At 41.7% G+C, this 17,774-nt stretch overlaps 1 protein-coding gene across 7 annotated transcripts in view; it reads left to right on the plus strand.

Moving 5' to 3' along the window:
• neo1a (neogenin 1a) overlaps positions 1-17,774 on the plus strand; it is a 161,952-nt gene that overhangs the window by 76,857 nt on the left and 67,321 nt on the right. For all 7 annotated transcript variants that reach the window (XM_083940586.1, XM_083940589.1, XM_083940587.1 and 4 more), the window contains exons 3-4: positions 8,736-9,011; positions 11,420-11,570. In XM_083940586.1, coding sequence (XP_083796712.1) covers positions 8,736-9,011; positions 11,420-11,570 — 427 coding nt within the window. The remainder of the gene's footprint in view (positions 1-8,735; positions 9,012-11,419; positions 11,571-17,774) is intronic.

Here is a 17,774-nt window from a genome sequence, read left to right on the forward strand (position 1 = left end):
GTCGCGGGGGACTGGAGCCGATCCCAGCTGACATCGGGCGTGAGGCGGGGTACACCCTGGACAGGACGCCAGTCTATCCCAGGGCACATAGAGACAGACAGAGACAGACAACCATTCACACCTACGGGCAATTTTTAGAGTCATATGAAACTTTATATGTATTTTTGATGAACACCCAAAGTCTCTCTATCATGCCACGCAACTTTGTACTTAAACAATGAGTCTTGGTGAAATACTTCAATCAGCCCCTTTTTGACCACATCCCATATTTGTATTAAACCAACAAAAGCAAACGTAGGATTTAAAGAATTCATGCTGTGGTTTTCATGTAACATGTGCAGCCACTTAAGAGGAACATAACTAAAACAACATCCCTCAAAGCAACAGCTGCAACGGAGGTGTAAAATAATCCTTTATTCTGTGTGCCAGAACCTCTGAAGTGCCTTTATTAAAAGTGATATCGGGCGCTGAACAATCTTGTCTGTTTGTTGTTTGGAGGGGAATCACTTGAGGGTTTTGCAATTCAATGCATTTAAAGTTTGATAACAGAGGAAAGTAGATCTATAAGCATCAGTTTTCATGCAACTGACTGTTGTTTACTGCAGTCAGTTCCCATGGTGTTGCCTTCACTCATGCATAAAAACTAGCGTGCACATACAAAGTGCATTAATGTGTTAAGAATCACCTGATCCAAGGCTTTACCAATGGATTTATTTTCTCCTGTTAAACCCTCAGAACATTTTTGGCCCGGCAGTTCTTTTTCAGAAACCCAGAAGGACTCGCCTCTCTGACTTTTTAATCCAATCTCAAAAGTAAAATGTAAACCTTGAAGGTGAACGGTACAACAACTTGCTACCGCTGTAAAACATTTTGACATTTTTCTGTATTTAGAAATAGGCAAGGCAAGGCAGCTTTATTTGTATAGCACTTTTCATACACAAGGCAGACTCAAAGTGCTTCACAGCACGTCATGAGTTAAGATACATTACAGAAAGACAAAGAGAACAAAAACATAGACAATAATCAAAACAGTGCGGACGTTAAAAGTGCAAAGATTTAGCAGAAAGCTAAGGTGAACATAAAAGTTTTCAGTCTAGTTTTAAAAGTGGTCAGAGTGGGTGACAGTCTCACATCTTCAGGAAGTTTATTCCAGCTGTTTGTTGCATAAGGACTGAAAGATGCTTTCCCTTGGTTTGAGTTTACTCTGCGAACCACTAACAGATTGGTCTCAGAGGATCTTAGTGATCTAGAAGGCTTATGTAGAGGGAGCATATCAGTGATATACTTCGGCCCTAGGTAGTATGAATGCACTTATTTTAAGCCCCAGCTAAATTAATGTAATGTAAGAACTCCCCCCGCTTCAACAGACCTTGTGCCGCTAGCAAAGGCTATTTCTTTTGCATGTTTCTCAGATGCATTAAAGAAATTATATATCTTATTTCAAACTATCAACATATATAGTAACAAAAAGAACACTAGAGCTCCATACATACAAAATGAACAGAAATAAAATTTCAATTTAATTTTATTTATAGTGCTAAATCATAACAAAAGTTATCTCAGGACACTTTACAGAGTAGGTATAGACCACACTCTATGACTTATTTATGATTTACATAGACCCAACAATTCCCCCGTAGAGTACGGTGGCAACTAAAACCTTCCCTATACCAGGCAGGAACGTCAGACAGACCCAGCTCTGTGGAAGACAGCTGACAGCAGACAAAATCAGCTTAAACATAACAACATAGCTAAGGGCTCATAAGCCCTGGCTGTAAGCTTTATCAAAGAGGAAAGTTTTGAGCATACTCTTAAATAAGGGGACAGTGTCTGCCTCATAAATAACACTTGGGAGTTGGTTCCAGAGGAGAGGAGCTTGGTAGCTGAAGGCTCTGCCTCCCCTTCTACTTTTGGAGACTCTAGGAACGACAAGTAGCCCTGCACTCTCAGAGCGCAGCGATCTAGTCTGGTAATATGGTACTATGAGCTCTTAAAGATACGACGGGGCCAGACCAATAAGAGCTTTTTACGTAAGGAGAAGGATTTTAAATTCTATTATGGATTTTACAGGTAGCCAGTGCAAAGAGGCTAATACAAATATGTTCTCTTCGATTTGCTTTAGTTAGTACACGAGCTGCAGCATTTTGGACCAACTGGAGACTCTTAACAGACTTATTGGAGCAGCCTGATACTAAGGAGTTACAATAGTATAACTAACTAGTACATAATAACTAACATAAAGTGTATAATTCTCAGACGTGGAGTGATACTTATGTGCAAAGGGATTCAACATCATAGCCGTTATATATAGTTATTGTAGCCCTACAATATTTAAGCTACCAGTTTTTATAGTTTGTAATAGTCAGACAGGGATTGATGTAACTCAGTGGTGTCTGTATGTTGTATTTGAGAGCATTTAAATAAGTAATTTGCACATAAATTGTACAGAATATAAGAAAATAAGACATTCCAATGCATCAAAAAGGTACCAATCAGAGAATTAAATGAAGATCTCTCTTACGCAGGGCCAGCAGCATGATAGCATTGGATTAGTGTGCAGGTGTACCTACTGAACTGATAACTCATACTGATAACTGCATTGCTTTCAAGAGTTTCCTTTTGTGCTTAATGCTGTGGTGTTTTGTTTAAATTGTACATTTAAGATCCAGTAGAAGTAAGAAATACCAATAAGGCTTGAATACTTCCCTGTTTCACTGTAAGAATGTAACCTTAAGTGTGTAGGCTGAATAGCATCATTTGCTGTAATGGAAGAAAGCCCTTAGAAATATTCTCCCCTGAAGCTCTGAAATCTTCAATAAGGGAAATAATTATCATTTACACTGCAGCTGGCCTTAAAGGGAGCACCAACAGAAAGAGGCACTGAACTCAATAAAGCACATATTGTACATATTGTACAGCCGGAAAATACATTAAGGCCTTGCCTAAGCACAAACTTCTTAAAGCTAAAACATCCAACGGGCATTATTGTCTTTTTTTTTGGACTGCTTGATTACCCGGCCACTCCCCCATCAACCTTGAGTCTGAGATGCTCACTGCCATTGACTTGGATGTCTTCACACTTAGTCTAATTTACTCTTCATCCGGGGTTGAATCTAACACCTCACTGGCTCAAATTAGTCTTTTATTGGTTCAGCAAACTTAATTTGGCTCCGTCTGGTGTTGAAATTCATAAAAGCACCAACGATAGGATTGCGGTTGTTCTGTGTCTGTGTGTATCGGATGCAAAACTGTAATAGACGTGTTGATGGGGGACAGTTTTGACAGGAGAGGTGGAGCTAGTGGAGGTGTCATTATTGGTCATTCACTAGTAAATATCAATTTGTAGCAGTCAGTCAGTGCGTTCTAGGAATTATTGTGACATGAAGGGCTTTAATTTTCTTTTTTAGTATACACACTCTCCTTCAACACGTCTTGTGTACTTCAATTTCAGGTATTGATTTCTCGCATTTCCCAGAATGACTTGCACCAACCCCAGGAGAATGGGCATGAACTTGTTGAATTCAGAGAGGGAGAAAGGGAGAGATGCAGTGGAAATAATAGCTTGATAAAAATGAGAGTCCCAGTTGTGTCTGTGTGGCATTCTGGTCTACTGATTCTGCTATCAGTGTTGAAATTGGGCTCTCTGCCTCTTTTGTGATTTATTTCTTCCATGTGATTGTTCGTGATTACAAAATCTAGATAGAGAATACTGTGCTCTTTGAATCTTAAGGGGCTGACACCAAAGCCAAACATACTGTACGTACTGCTGATCTTCTGCCACCAGGCTCCGTTGAAGGTGTGCGAGATAAATCTACAATAGCTCTTCTTAACCGGTCTTTGTTTTCAGTGTTCAGTGTCATATAATATACTTGATTTAAATAATTGTTAGTTGTGTCAGCAGGGGGCATTAGACACAGCTGGGAAGCAGCCCAAGTGGCATGTCAGTCCAGTCTAGTACAAGGAAACAAATACGGCTCAATTAAAGAGATTCTTAGTTCACTAATACAAGTTTGCACACAAAGAATCAAACCAGCACCACTTTGAATGTTGTCTACCAGATATGTGCTTAAAAGTTTCTTGTGCATAAAAAAAAACACATAGAAAAAGTCTAATGAACTAAAACGTGAGGTTTAGCCAAGTGGTTCCCAAACCTTTTCTGCAGGGCCCTCCCTTTTGTAGGGCAAATATATTTTCAAGCCCCCTCGTTCTTCATTACCCACAGCTGTTGTGACGAGGGTGAGATATGACTCGTCATATTTTCTTGCCTTTGTTATGGTAGTTGTGACGTCTGGTGTAGATTCATTGCCTGCTTCGCTGGCAGTCCTTTCACAAATGGGGCACACACACACACACACACACACACACACACACACACACACACACACACACACACACACACACACACACACACACACACACACACACACACACACACACACACACACACACACACACACACACACACACGCACACACGCACGCACACACACGCACACATTTTGGGAACCACTGGTTAAGCGAGTATCCCATAATTCTTGTATCCCTCTCTCACTGAAATTGACTTTTGACGGCTTTAGCACAAAGTTTGGTACATTCTGCAGTTCGTGTAAGTGTTGACTGACAAATTTATGGGTTGAATAAAAAAGCTGTTTTCTTGTTTAGCATAGGGAATTGAAAATATTGTCTTTTTTTATTATTATCTGTTGACGGCGTAAAGATTTGTGCATTTGAAGAATTACCATACAGACTGTTCCTTGAGCACGAAGGACTGCAGCATTCAAATGTTTTATCCTTCCTCTTTGTGAATACAGTTGTTGTTGTTGTTGTCGTTGTTGTGTCAGAGATACACGTGAAGAGACTTCTGCATGGATTTTATTATTATGAAATCTGAATCATAAAGAGTGGGTGCATGAAACAATAAAATACAGAATTTACACAAATTGTATTAATAAAATAAACTATGCTGGGAAACATATTCTAATACAATTGGCCTTAATTAGTCAAATAAAGTAATTATTATGCTAATGAAAAGCAAAGGATTAAAGTTTTAAATAAAAAGGAGCTGCCTCCGTTCAGATGATGTGCTCAAGGTAGATCTTATCTTGTATGAACAGTTACAGACGGAGTGGAAAATATGAGCATGCTCTGCTGCATTCATGGTGCTTTATATATATATATTTTTACATTCCAAGTTTTCACAGTGGAAAATGGGTTCGTTCATGTTGCCAATCCAAATACAGCACTTTATCAGGCTGGAACCGAACAAGGCGGTATATCCTTCGCCTGGGCAGGGCCTTAATTACTTAAACTGACTTAAACTGCTTGAAAATGTGTAACATGGAGCACTGTTGTATTTGTGATCCAAGGTGAAAAGCAGCCATTCTGCAGTCAGATACTAATTCAGATAAATCTAGAGGGAGATCCTTAAAGCCTTTTGCATATTCCATTAAGCTGCTCATTGTTATTCCATACCTGATTTTAATTAAGAATAGTAGAAACCCAACTGTGATTTAAGTGTATATGCATGCGATGTTACACTCGGGTAGACGGTCGTTACGCCTGTTGGTAGCTCTCCGTGGCACAATTCTTTCCTGCTAATCTCCATCAGATGATGGACGCGTTCATTCATTAGCATTCATATGATTATAAGCTCTGCTGAAAAAGCCAAGAGACGACGCAGGGTTTGGTGAATCTTCACAGAGGAGGCATATCAGCGCGTTAACCACTTTATTTCCTAGGAAAATGTTGTTTAGAGGCACAATAAAATCAGCAGTCACATTTTTTCTGCCTTTTATGCTGTTTGAAATGAACAAAGAAACTGCTCACCATTTGCATAAAACTCTCTCCATTTTTGTGTTTTGACCACTCAGACATTATTGCTCTCCTGCAATCATTTGGTCTCATCACACTTGGGTAATAAGTGATGAGATTGGCAGCACAGCACTTCTGCTCAATAGATGGTGCTGACTGAGCAAAGGGTGTAGAAAATGAAGCTTCCACCCAGTCGATTTAAATGGAGAATTGTGATTAATTGCAATCGATAGTGTTTGCATGGGCACTCACCACTTCCCATCTACGACAGCCTGCCTTGACCCACGCCTAATGTGCTTATGTACACTTTAGCGAGTCCCAATAACACACATGCATGAACTCCGACGTACATAATCCAGACTTCATAACGTGAAGCGTCCACTTCATTAACACTGGCTGCATCTTAAACACACACACACACACACACACACACACACACACACACACACACACACACACACACACACACACACACACACACACCCTTAAGACACGGCAAACTGATGAACTCAGCTGGAGAGATGTGTTGATGCTGGAGGAACAAAGGATTAGTCGATTGAGAGCTGAAAGCACAGCAGACTCACTGATGACTGGCTCAAAACTATCTGATGAGTTGTGCGGGGGACGATGTTTCCTCTTCCCTTTTGCAAATGGAGCCATTATTTCTTGTCTGCAGATGACTTTCAGGACTCTCCCGTGTCTTCTTGGGCCAAATGTCAGATCTGAAGCCTTTACACAAAGTCTGGAGCGTAATAACTCAGGCCATCGCCCTCAACCTAATCTTTTGAAATGTCATTGCTCCGCGGGCCGAAGCACTGCCTTACGTTTAAGGTTTCAGTTCAAGTCAGAGCATGCCTCTAGAGGGCTTCCCACAAGTGTTTACTGGGCTTTGTAATGTCAGTTTTGTGTCCATGTTTGTGCTGTAAAGTTAGAAACATCAGCTCGTCTGTATGTTGAGCAGATATTTGGCTTTTTATTAAACATCAGAAACCAGCCACCGCATGTTTTTCACTTTGAGAATTTAATAAAGTTAAATATATCACCCCTCAGCACAAATACACACACACACACACACACACACACACACACACACACACACACACACACACACACACACACACACACACACACACACACACACACACGCTCACTCACGCACACACACACACACACACACACATACAGACATACACACACACACACACACACACACACACACACACACGTACACACACAGTTACACACTCACTGTAGTTAGTTTGAACATTGTCATGACATATTGGTTATTACATTTTAATGCCTAACAGATGAAATAATGTGCTTTATATCATCGTATTATTAATAAAATTGATCAGCATAACTTGTACGCGTGTAAAATAACACGCACCATGTAACTACAATGATATCCCCCTGACTACAGCTACATAACCTGCAGTTAAATTTCCTTTTTAAAAATGTATTCTATTAAATCTTTATTGAAAGCCTGATAAATATGCCAGAGTCCCCCCTAACATCAGCTCCACTGATTACTCACCCTGCTCTACAGCTGCTAATCATTAAACATATTTGGTTCAGTCACTGTAATCTAAATAATTCAGCCAAGTTTTTTTTTCTCCCTATGATTATACAGTAGGTGATTGGCAGCTCTGATACAAAAATATCAGTACTTGAATCGGCTAAGCTCATATTAACTGAACTATTGTGCAGAGACATACTCAGACGAGCTGTGCGCGTTAGCCCGGGTCAGACGAGAATCTGTAGCTTTTGGGGCCTTATCTTAAAGTGTGATTCACCCTGGAGCCACTCTTGGCAGGGGATTTGAAGAGCTGTCAGAAGGTGAGAGAGGGCAGAGATGACAAATCATCACTCAGCGAGCCTTAAGCATCACTTCCTGTCCACAGTTACAGCATGCAAACTTGCCCTGATAAATAGATACACAAACACTGAAACAAGACTCCTTTCTTTCCATCCTCAGTCACACATATTTCTATCTGCTTATTTCTCACACACACACATGCACACACACACACATTACCAAGGAGACAACCACAGTCAGCCCAAAAATGCAAGAGGCTCTATGGTAAAACACAGCATGATATTCTTTTTATTGTAGACGGAGGGACCTTCCTGCTTTTCTATTCCTTCCTCACTAATAAACCCAAGAATACCATTTGCAGTTCACACATTGTAAGTTGTTGTTAATTGAAGCCAGTGTTTGCCATTGTTTCAGACGCGGCCCGCGAGTGTAGGTTTCAGATCAATGCTCTCAAACACAGGAAATAATTATTTTGCATGGAGATGAAAGTCGGGGTACGGCAGAAACAAACAGCCTGTGGATCCGGCCCTTTTTTTAATTAGTGCTGTGTGTCTCCTGCTCCGCATTTCAAATTAACATCCACCATCGAGGATAAGCTGCTGTGCTACGCAGCTATGTGTTGGTGCTTGTGTGTGCGCGTGAGGTCAGGGATGGGTGGGGGTTGCCCTTTTCCTCCACTCCTGAGAATCTGTGCTGAATATGGATTGCAAGATGTTGCTTTGAGTATTCTGTCATGTTTTCCAGCTCTAAAGATTAGACCAAATATACATCCTGTCATTTTTTAACATGAAGTCTGTATAACTTCTTTCGCTGCCGTGTTAAATGTCCCAGATCAGTCTGTTTTTCCAGCCTAGCTCAGTAGAGGAATGGCTTCCTTCCAAATGTTTGAAAAATAAATAAAGTTGTAAGTTTAGGAACTTAAATAGAAGTTTGACAGTCTGACAGGCATAACGGCAGTAGCTATTTTCTCAGTCAAATGCCAGTGTTTGAATTCTTGCTGTGTATATGTCTTTCTGTCCACCATTGAGATGTTTCAGACACATTTGTTTTTCTGCTGATGTTAGAAGTAAGTGCATGTTTTAAATCCGTGTCTCATCGTTGTCTTTCAGGGATGCCCAGGTTCGCCACCCAGCCATCGCCGGCCACCGTGCATCTAGGGAACAACCAGGTGATGGCATGTGAGGTCAACTCAGATCTGGTGCCCTTCACCAGGTGGGAGAAAGACCGCCTGCCTCTGGAGCTCAACACCAGGCTGGTCCAGCTGCCCAGCGGAGCCCTGGCGATCAGCAACGCCTCAGAGACAGACGCAGGCCTTTACCGCTGTCTGGTGGAAAATGTAGGGTCGTCAAAGTCCAGTGACGAGGCCCAGCTCCAAATACTGCCAGGTAATTTGAGCCCAAAAAGTTTTGTCAGGTAGTGGGCGAAAGGTCGTCCTGTAAGAAGTCAGATTTATGAGTTTTTGTTTCTTTTTGTAGGAGTTTATAATTTTAAATTCAGTCACAAACATGATACTAACTGTAATGAAACTATACTTCCATTGTTCTCAAATGGTGCTTTTCCACTGTATGATACAGGCTTAAATTAATTTGAGTGTCTTTCTTTTCGGTTTTCCTTAAGCTAAACTTGTGGATAGTAGCTGCTACGTCTGTAGTACCTCAGTCCAGGTTCCAAGCGAGCTGAGCGGGTACTAAAGTGGATTTAAGCGTGTGCTGTGAGATTCAGCTGGTGTCTGTGCAGGAGGCGAGAGAGAAAGACGTTACTGCTGATGGAAACCCAAAGTTTCCTGATTTAGCTGCTTCGTAATAAAAGTGTTAAAATAACAAGACAGCGGGGGGCTTTCATTGTGAAGATTTTATAGGACATTAAATGTGTTTATCCGCTGTTTTACAGCCGGTGCTCAAGCTCTCCAGCTCCTTAATGGTAACAGCAACAGTCTGTAGTTATATCCTACATATTCGTGAATTTGGGTACATTTTATGACACTAAAAATAAGCTTATTGACTTACGGCGGAACTGACACTGCTACCTTTTGCCGGACAACAGCAGCACACAGAGCTGTGTTCGTCCAGTGTTTGTACGGGTGCTGGAAATCCTTGAAAACACTTGAATTTTAGTATGGTGTTTTGAAGGTTTGGAAAGTGCTTGGATTTTGAACAAAGTGCTTGAAAGTTCTTGATCATGGCATATATGATACAACAAAAAGAAGTAGATCTCCATATTTGAGAGACTGAAAACAACATTTTTTGACATATTTGCATGAAAAACGACTTGATGATTCACAAATGATCAGAATAGTTTCTGTCGATCTATAAGTCGACTTAGTTTTCCTTTCATTTGTCGTCATTCTGTGGAAAACCATTTCAAAACATCAGGTTAGTTGATTATAGGACAACAACATCTATTTTAATGTGCTGAACAAGTGCAATAATAAGTTTACTGAATATTGAGTATTGTACTGTATACAAATATGTAGTTTAACCACAGCTCTAAGGGGCTGGAAAAGCGTGAAAATGCACCTTGAAATGCTGGAAAAGGTTCTCTCTCAGCGGCTTCTATAAGTTGATGAGAAATACTTTTATTATGTGACACAGAGCACAGAGCTACTATAGACCCCGACACTGACGACACACCCTCAAGCAGGTAGCCTCTGCGGTGTAAAAGCGAATCACTGGTGTGCTAAGTCAAGTCGAGCTGGTAGCATGCAGTGGGAAAAAGGACCCATCAAAAACACATCATTCCCTCTTGACTTCCATCGAACCCATTAATCAAAACGTTTTCACATCCTTGATTAAGGTGCCGTTATGTTAGAGCTCCTACTGTAGAACCACTTGTGCAGTAAATTGAAATTAAAATATAGTTCAGTGCATCATTTGATTAAAGTGGCGCTGGACACTGTGTCCTCTATGAGTTGCTCACTACCTTCAGCATGAAGAAAACTGCAGTGAGAGATGGTCGAATGCCAGAGAGAGCGGTCGAACTCCCAGTGGGGTTATCAGTAATGTTGCAGTAACTCAGTTGTAGCTCAAAAGGGGCCTGAATTCCATTGTGGCAGTGTCTCGTCTCACCCCTCTAGAATTTTTATTTACTGAGTTGTTAAGCACCAGGCTCCTGGCAGCACAGAGAAGATATTAGAGGTCGTAAATCACTCTTCAACAAGACCCAGTAGGGGTCTTTATCTCTGTATGTCTCCTCCAAGGATGTGTGGTGGAGTGGCAAAAGACTGGATGCATACACAAGGAAAACTCGTAAAGCCGTGTGAGGAAATTGAACGAAATTTAGTTTGGATGCTACCAGATGTGGAAGCGACAGAAATACATTTATAGTTATTTGGTTTACTTTGAAGTCACAACACATCAGCTTTAGAATAAAGTAACTTGGGCATTTGCAGGGGGAATGAGTTCATACATTTCTGTTTTCCAATTAAAATGGTGGTTTGAGACTTATATAATTACTATGGAAGATAAACTGATAGTGCTGGACTCCTGCGTATGTGCTGTGGTCACACATGAAGGGGTATAGCAGGCTACTAGGCTGGAATGATATGGGTATCACTTTGAACTCCTAAAGAGCTCAGACTTACACTGTCTCAGACGTCAACATGGACATTATTCATCTGACCATTCTTGGTTTGGGTGTCAGGATTCAGGAAGTACTGTCATCAAACATGAGTTCTTTTGAAGTTTTTAAGACAGATGACACCCGTTACATAGGAGGTTGCTGCTCTGCTCCACTCACTCACTCACCCCAACCTTAACCTCAGTCTTAACCCTGACATTTTTTTCTCCCCTCTAAGAAACTGGAGAAGAGAGGACGCTGGAGTTCCTGGTGCAGCCTGCGTCTGTGACCAAGGTGGTGGGCGATAGTGTGCTGCTGCCCTGCCTGGTCACTGGGTACCCTGCGCCGCACGTCCGTTGGATGTTTGGAGAAAAGCTGCTAGAAGAAAGGTATGAGCATGAATTCGACACACCGTTTAAAAAATTAACCAAACTTTTTCAGGCGTGTTTCTGCTCTTACTTGTGTCACAATAGTGTGCTATACCACTCTTTCAAAATCACCTTAACCCATCAAAATCCTCATAGTCGCTCTAAAGCCATCCACTGCTGTGTTCACCGTTCCCTGGCTCTTACACATTCTTAGCTTTTAAGAAACAGAGGCAATAATGTACTATTCCTTTGTACCCGGTGCCTCTGGTCTCTGAAAGCTAACCTGTTAGTCCCGGCGCATGCTCCCCAAGGTGTTAATGTATTTCTGCCACTGCCACTCAAGAGAGCCCCGAGGGGGGACCTGGACATACCAGTGGAGCCACTTCAGGCTGCAGGGTTGCCAGCTGAGGGGAAGTTCACAAATGAAGAGCCAAGACAAAGTGTCACAGCTCCTGTGCTCTCACTCCTCTGGCTCTCATTAGCTGCGGCAGAGCAGCTCAAACCCCTCAGAGGATTGCAATAACATGGGGAGTATGATTCTCACCAATTAAGAAAGCACTTTGTTGACCCAAACGCTGTGTACCGGTCCTCTGGAATAATAACTTTAGGGGGAAATAGGGCTCATTCATCTAAATCCACCTCCAGAATGGAGATTGTACCTTCAGTGAAATTAAATGTTTGGTCATTACTTAACCTCAAGTCTCCAGTGCAGTGTGAGCTAGAATATCATTATACTTCCTAACCTTTAGTTCCAAGCACAGCACCACTAGTCAAATGTCTTTAACACGTATGTATCATCAGTGAGTACCTCTGACCTCCAGTGGGAGCTGGGTAAAATGGCACTTATTAATTTACCTTGTATTCATTTCAAAACACTATTCGGCGAGCATACCTGCCCCCCTGGGGTGTCTCCTTTTGCAATTAGCAAGCATTCTCTGAACAACCAGGGAAGTCTTTACGATATTGAAGTGGACCTCCATGCTCCTGCCTTCAGAGCAGAAATGGATTGTGTGGCGAATACATTACCAACAGTGTTCTTTTGATTTTAATACGACATTGACAATTAAAAAGAATAGCAGTGGAACTTTCTGTTTTATCCTTGAGAGTCTTCTGTCCCTCTCAGGCATTACATGAGAGACAGAAGAGCTGCTGTCAATTAAAAATCGGTGTGGAATACAGTCTAAGGGAGAGAGAGAGAAAGGCGGATGTGCAAAGAGTGTCTAATTGGTCTTTGGTGAGCAGCACAAACAGGGCCTTGAAAGTGGCGCCGCCGAAGCTGTAGACATGAGATGAAAGTTTATAAAGATGTGTCAAAGCTACCAAGTGAAGACAGGGTGACTCACTGACAGCGGGGATTATCACATTGAGTTTCTGGCGCTGGTGCTTCAACTTGGTCATGTGTCTTGTTTTCTTTGTGTCTCTCTCGGTCTGTGTTCACAATAGCAGAAAGCCAGTTTTATTCTGAGCCGCTGATGACGTAGGGGATTCAAACAGCGGTGAAACATGAAACTGTGTAGAGTGTGGTGGTTTTAGACGATACTGATTCTTGGATGTCTCGTTCACCTCATTGGTAGGAGTTCCTTTAGCTGACTGACTCCCCCTGAATAACTTTAGGATACTTTTAAAGACACAGTGGAAAGGTATTTTCAAAATGTGCCATGTAAAGGATTTTATATCATCAGTTGGATTTGTCTCTCAAGTCTTTGAACAGTCTCATTAGTCTGTTTTCTCATCACCTTCAGGAGGACAGACTTTGCTGTTTCTTTTGTGCAGATTCACCTGTCCATATTGCAATGTAGGATTTAAGGGCTGCTATAAAAGACTTTATAGCCATGACAGATGGGGACAGAGCAAAGACCTGAGAAGGAAATCTGGAACAGACGGTTGTCTAACTCTTAGTTGTAGAGATGATGATTTATCTCTGTATATATCTTTTAAAAGTCCAGTATGGGGCGGCCCGTGGCGCAGTGGTTAGAGCAGTTGCCCCATGTAAAGAAGCTGAAGGTCCTCGAGGCAGCGTGTGCTGCATGTGTCCCCCTCTCTCTCTCACCCCATTTCCTGTCGGCCCTAAATAAAAAAGTCTGCCCAAAAAAGAGTCCAGTATGCCGGGATCATACTACACAATGTTTCTGTCTTTTCAGATGGTAGATTTTGGAGGTCAAAGTCACTGTGCCCTCATAATGTTTCATAAGTCAGGAACAGAAGTGGAGACATTTGGTTGGATGCTGAATCGGTGACACTGTTCTTGAAATTGCTGACCTTTGTGATTACGGGTTGATGAAGCATCAACGTTTTGCGTTATAAAAAAAACAACACATCTTTTTATTAAATTCCTTCAAAGTCATCTGTTATGTTAGTCTGGACGGACATGGATGTGAAACTGGTTCTTACAAGTATACAACCACAAATAGAGGTATAGGGGATGCAACTCCTCTATTATGCTTTCTTCTGTGAAATGATTCAACCAAAGTATCTCCACACAGTATTGATACCGCGGTGTCAGTTACACTATGACTTATTCTGCTGTAACATGCTGTTTATGTATTCACCAGATCCTACCCTCAAATTCATTTTGGCTCTGAGCAAGTCTATTGCCGAGGACACCAAGCGCACCATTCATTCTGATTATGCTCAGCAGCACCATGACAGAATATGTAACACTTGAATCTGTTCCGTCAACATGTTGAAAACGCTTTCTTAGCAAAAATCCCTGTGTGTCATCGATAGCAGGTGCCAGCGTGCACAGAGAGCCAGGTCTTCCATGACACTCATGAAAAGGGCAGTCGTCTTTTGTTCTTGGGAGTATCACTCTATCACCTAATAGAATTCCCCAGCAGTCAATAAAATGGATGAATTATGCATATCCGCCAGCAACAGGGAATTGACAGAGCATGTAAATCAACCCCCTTCCGAAGCCTCCAAGCCATCCGTCTCCTCTCCTCCTTGTCTTCTAGCCTTCTATGACTGTGTATATTGTGTTTACTTGTTTATGGAGATAGAAGAAGCATGGTGTGGGAAATTTGTTTGCAATTGCACTGTTATTTGACTGCAGCGTAACCCTCTTTCACGTATGTCTCGCATGCAAAACAGATACACAACACACACCGCCTTATTCACTTGACTGTTTTCTGAAAGAGAGAAGAAAGGAAACAGACACACATGCGCGCACACACATGCACACACACATAACACAGTGCATACACTTGCTCAGGCACATTTCTGTCCATGGGAAGTCTGGAAAATCTAGAAAACAGCGGGTATCGCAGCTGATTTCCCAATTCTGATTCGTATCTGATTCAGTACTGACTGGATTGGAGATATTTCTGATGAAATGCCAATTTTGCTTTGACATGATAGAAGCCCCTTTCACACAGCCTGTTCGTTGCGTGGCAGTTGCGCCTCTATTACACCCCCATCTGTGTGAAGGCATTGGGACGGCAACAACAGTGCATGCAACAGTCCACCGTCACTTCCCTTCTCTCTTTTCCCTCTCTCCCTCTCTTAAACACATGCTCGGACGTTGCAGTCCGTTTCTGTCCTTCTCTCTACTGACAGTTGTGCTGCTATAAGTGATACTCACTATAATACTATAATGTGGATTACGCTACCTTTGCTTGGTCTGTGTGAATAAACAACAAGCTTGCATTCTTTCATTGAGGCTCTGTGGAATCTCTGTGTGATAAGCCCTTGAGAGTCACAGAGCTACTGTAATGCTGTAAATTACACAAGGAAGCCTCTAACGTGGAGTGTAAACATTAATGCACTTTTTATTTAAGACACAAACACAGCATTCAACACAAAGAACAACTCTAGTCAGTGGCCGTTTTCACATATGGACCTTGGACAATGTCAGGAGAATCGGGTCCATAAATAGTCTGAGTTTGACTTTCACACGTACAGCACACAACAAGAGATCTTCCGTGTCAAATGTGTTCTCCTTACTGGAAATACTGCGGTTAGGTTCAGGCGAGGGGGGGGTGCCTGGGTAGAGGGTGCAGGAGGGAAGACGTGACATGGATAACACCGTGCCAAGAGCCAGTTAGTGATTTGGTAATAAACAACCAAGTCTGACAAACCTCAAACCACCAGCACTCTTACATGGTTTGAAGATTTTGATAGTTCTGGGGATGCTGCATGAACACAAAAGGAATAATTGGTTCTGTGTTCAACGTGGCATTTAAAATTTCACCCGAGCTAACAATCCTTCAGATGCACTCATCTATAATTGTCTGCATGTTTGAGCGAAGTCACAAAGTGACACTCAGAACTTTAACCTGCTTGGTTCTCTACGTCCTTTCAAGTGCAGTTACATTGTTAACTCCCACACCATCGGCTGCTCTCATTGATTTTTTTCATCATCCGTTTTGGTTTTTCAAACACATTTTTAAGACATTCTGCACCGTTCTGCTCTTTACATGTTGATCTCCGAGCAGCTACTGGAAAAAAAGCATGGTTTGTGCAAAAGAACTTTTCCGCCTGTCAGAGAGGCCGATACAACTGTCAGTGTTGTTGGCCTATGATTTCCTCTTGTTCCTTTCCTTAGAGTGACTATTACCGGGGTCAATGGCAAATGTCCGCCCCATGCTGAAGTTATCGCCGGACAGCAGCAGTTCTTAGTGGTGTTACAGATGTCATTCAAAAGCAAATACAACAGTTCTCAGATCAAAGAATACAAGAAAGTCTGATATTATTAGTTACACCGCTATAATCTAATGTAATCATGTACAGAAGCTCTGCATACATTCTTCCTCCAGCCAAATGCTAGTAAATGTGCTAGTGGCGTGTAGATTTTCTTCTCAGGGCTCTGAGTTTGAGCCTGTATCTCAATACAAGTAATAATATTTGAAATTCTTATTGATGATTCGCTCTCATTCAAGCCTCACATTCAGATTGGAATCAGTTACAAAACCACCTGACTCTTCAGGAACAGGTTTCACATTTAAAGTGATGCTGAAAGACTTGTAAGCTGCCACATCTGTGATGGTGAAAGACTTGGAAGCTGCCACATCTGTGATGGTGAAAGACTTGGAAGCTGCCACATCTGTGATGGTGAAAGACTTGGAAGCTGCCACATCGGCCTGCTGTAGATGTTAACGAACATTGACGGATGTGTTTCGCTATCTTTTTTACTTTACTTTGTCTTTTTGGCTCCATTTTTAACTGTTATACGTTAGTTTTATGTCAATAAAGGTTAAATAAATAAACAAAATGTGAACGTCTCTAGCCATTACGCCAGTGGACCAATAAAAGCACATTTTGCACCCTGAGCCCTGTACAACATCACTGCTAACTACAACCTCAAACACAAACATAGTTAAATTAATACCTCTCTGATGGTGTCCATAAAAACTGAGCTTTATTATCTTTTTTAAAGGAAGAATTTATGGCGGATGTGTTGCATCGGATTGAATCAGATTTTACTGGTGTACTGAGTAAAGTATATATAAAAAGTAGCACTCAAGGAAGAGTTAAGATCCATGCGAGTATGAATAGAAACTCTTCTGCTCCACATGTTTCTCCCATTGAGAGAGGTTGGCAAGTACAGTACTGTAGGTGTCCAGCACACCACATGCTTCCAGATACACAGGAGGCCCTAATGGTCAGAATTTTGCTTAGGAACTCATATTTCTTCGACACTGGTAAAATGATAGATGGCCGCAGCAGGCTCTGTGGGTTAAGGTAATGGAGTGGTTTTGCCGGCATGTGAGGCTGAGAAAAACAAGACAAGCAACATGGTTTTCTGGAAGTGGAGCATAGGAAGCCTCCTTTTAGGATGTCTCTCAGCCTCCAGCACGTCACAAACACACACGATCTCGCTGTCTCTCTCCAAAGCGTGTTTCCTGTCATAGCATCTATTGTTCTTCTTTGCATTCTTGTCATAATGTTGTGTTTATTGTCACTGAGAAGAGCATTACATTTGGTTTTGGCCATTGACTGAATCTACAGTTCGTTGCATTTTTTGATCCTTTTTTAAAACCCCACAATAGGTGCCAAGAAAATCAACTTATTCACCTCTGAGAGCTGAAACTGTGCAGCATTGTCAGTTGAAATAGAACTGACATTATGGGTCTTTATTACAATCTGGACCTGCACATTATCTTTCACAGCATAAAACAACTCACCTGCAGCGCTTTAGTGCGGCCATTCTCCAGACATTATGTGGGTATATGTCCTATTTAAAGGCTTTATAATCTGGTGGAGTGCTGAAGGTTTGTAGACGTGACA

The sequence above is a fragment of the Echiichthys vipera genome (genome assembly GCF_963691815.1).
Source record: "Echiichthys vipera genome assembly, chromosome: 1".
Classification (NCBI taxonomy): Eukaryota; Metazoa; Chordata; class Actinopteri; order Perciformes; family Trachinidae; genus Echiichthys; species Echiichthys vipera.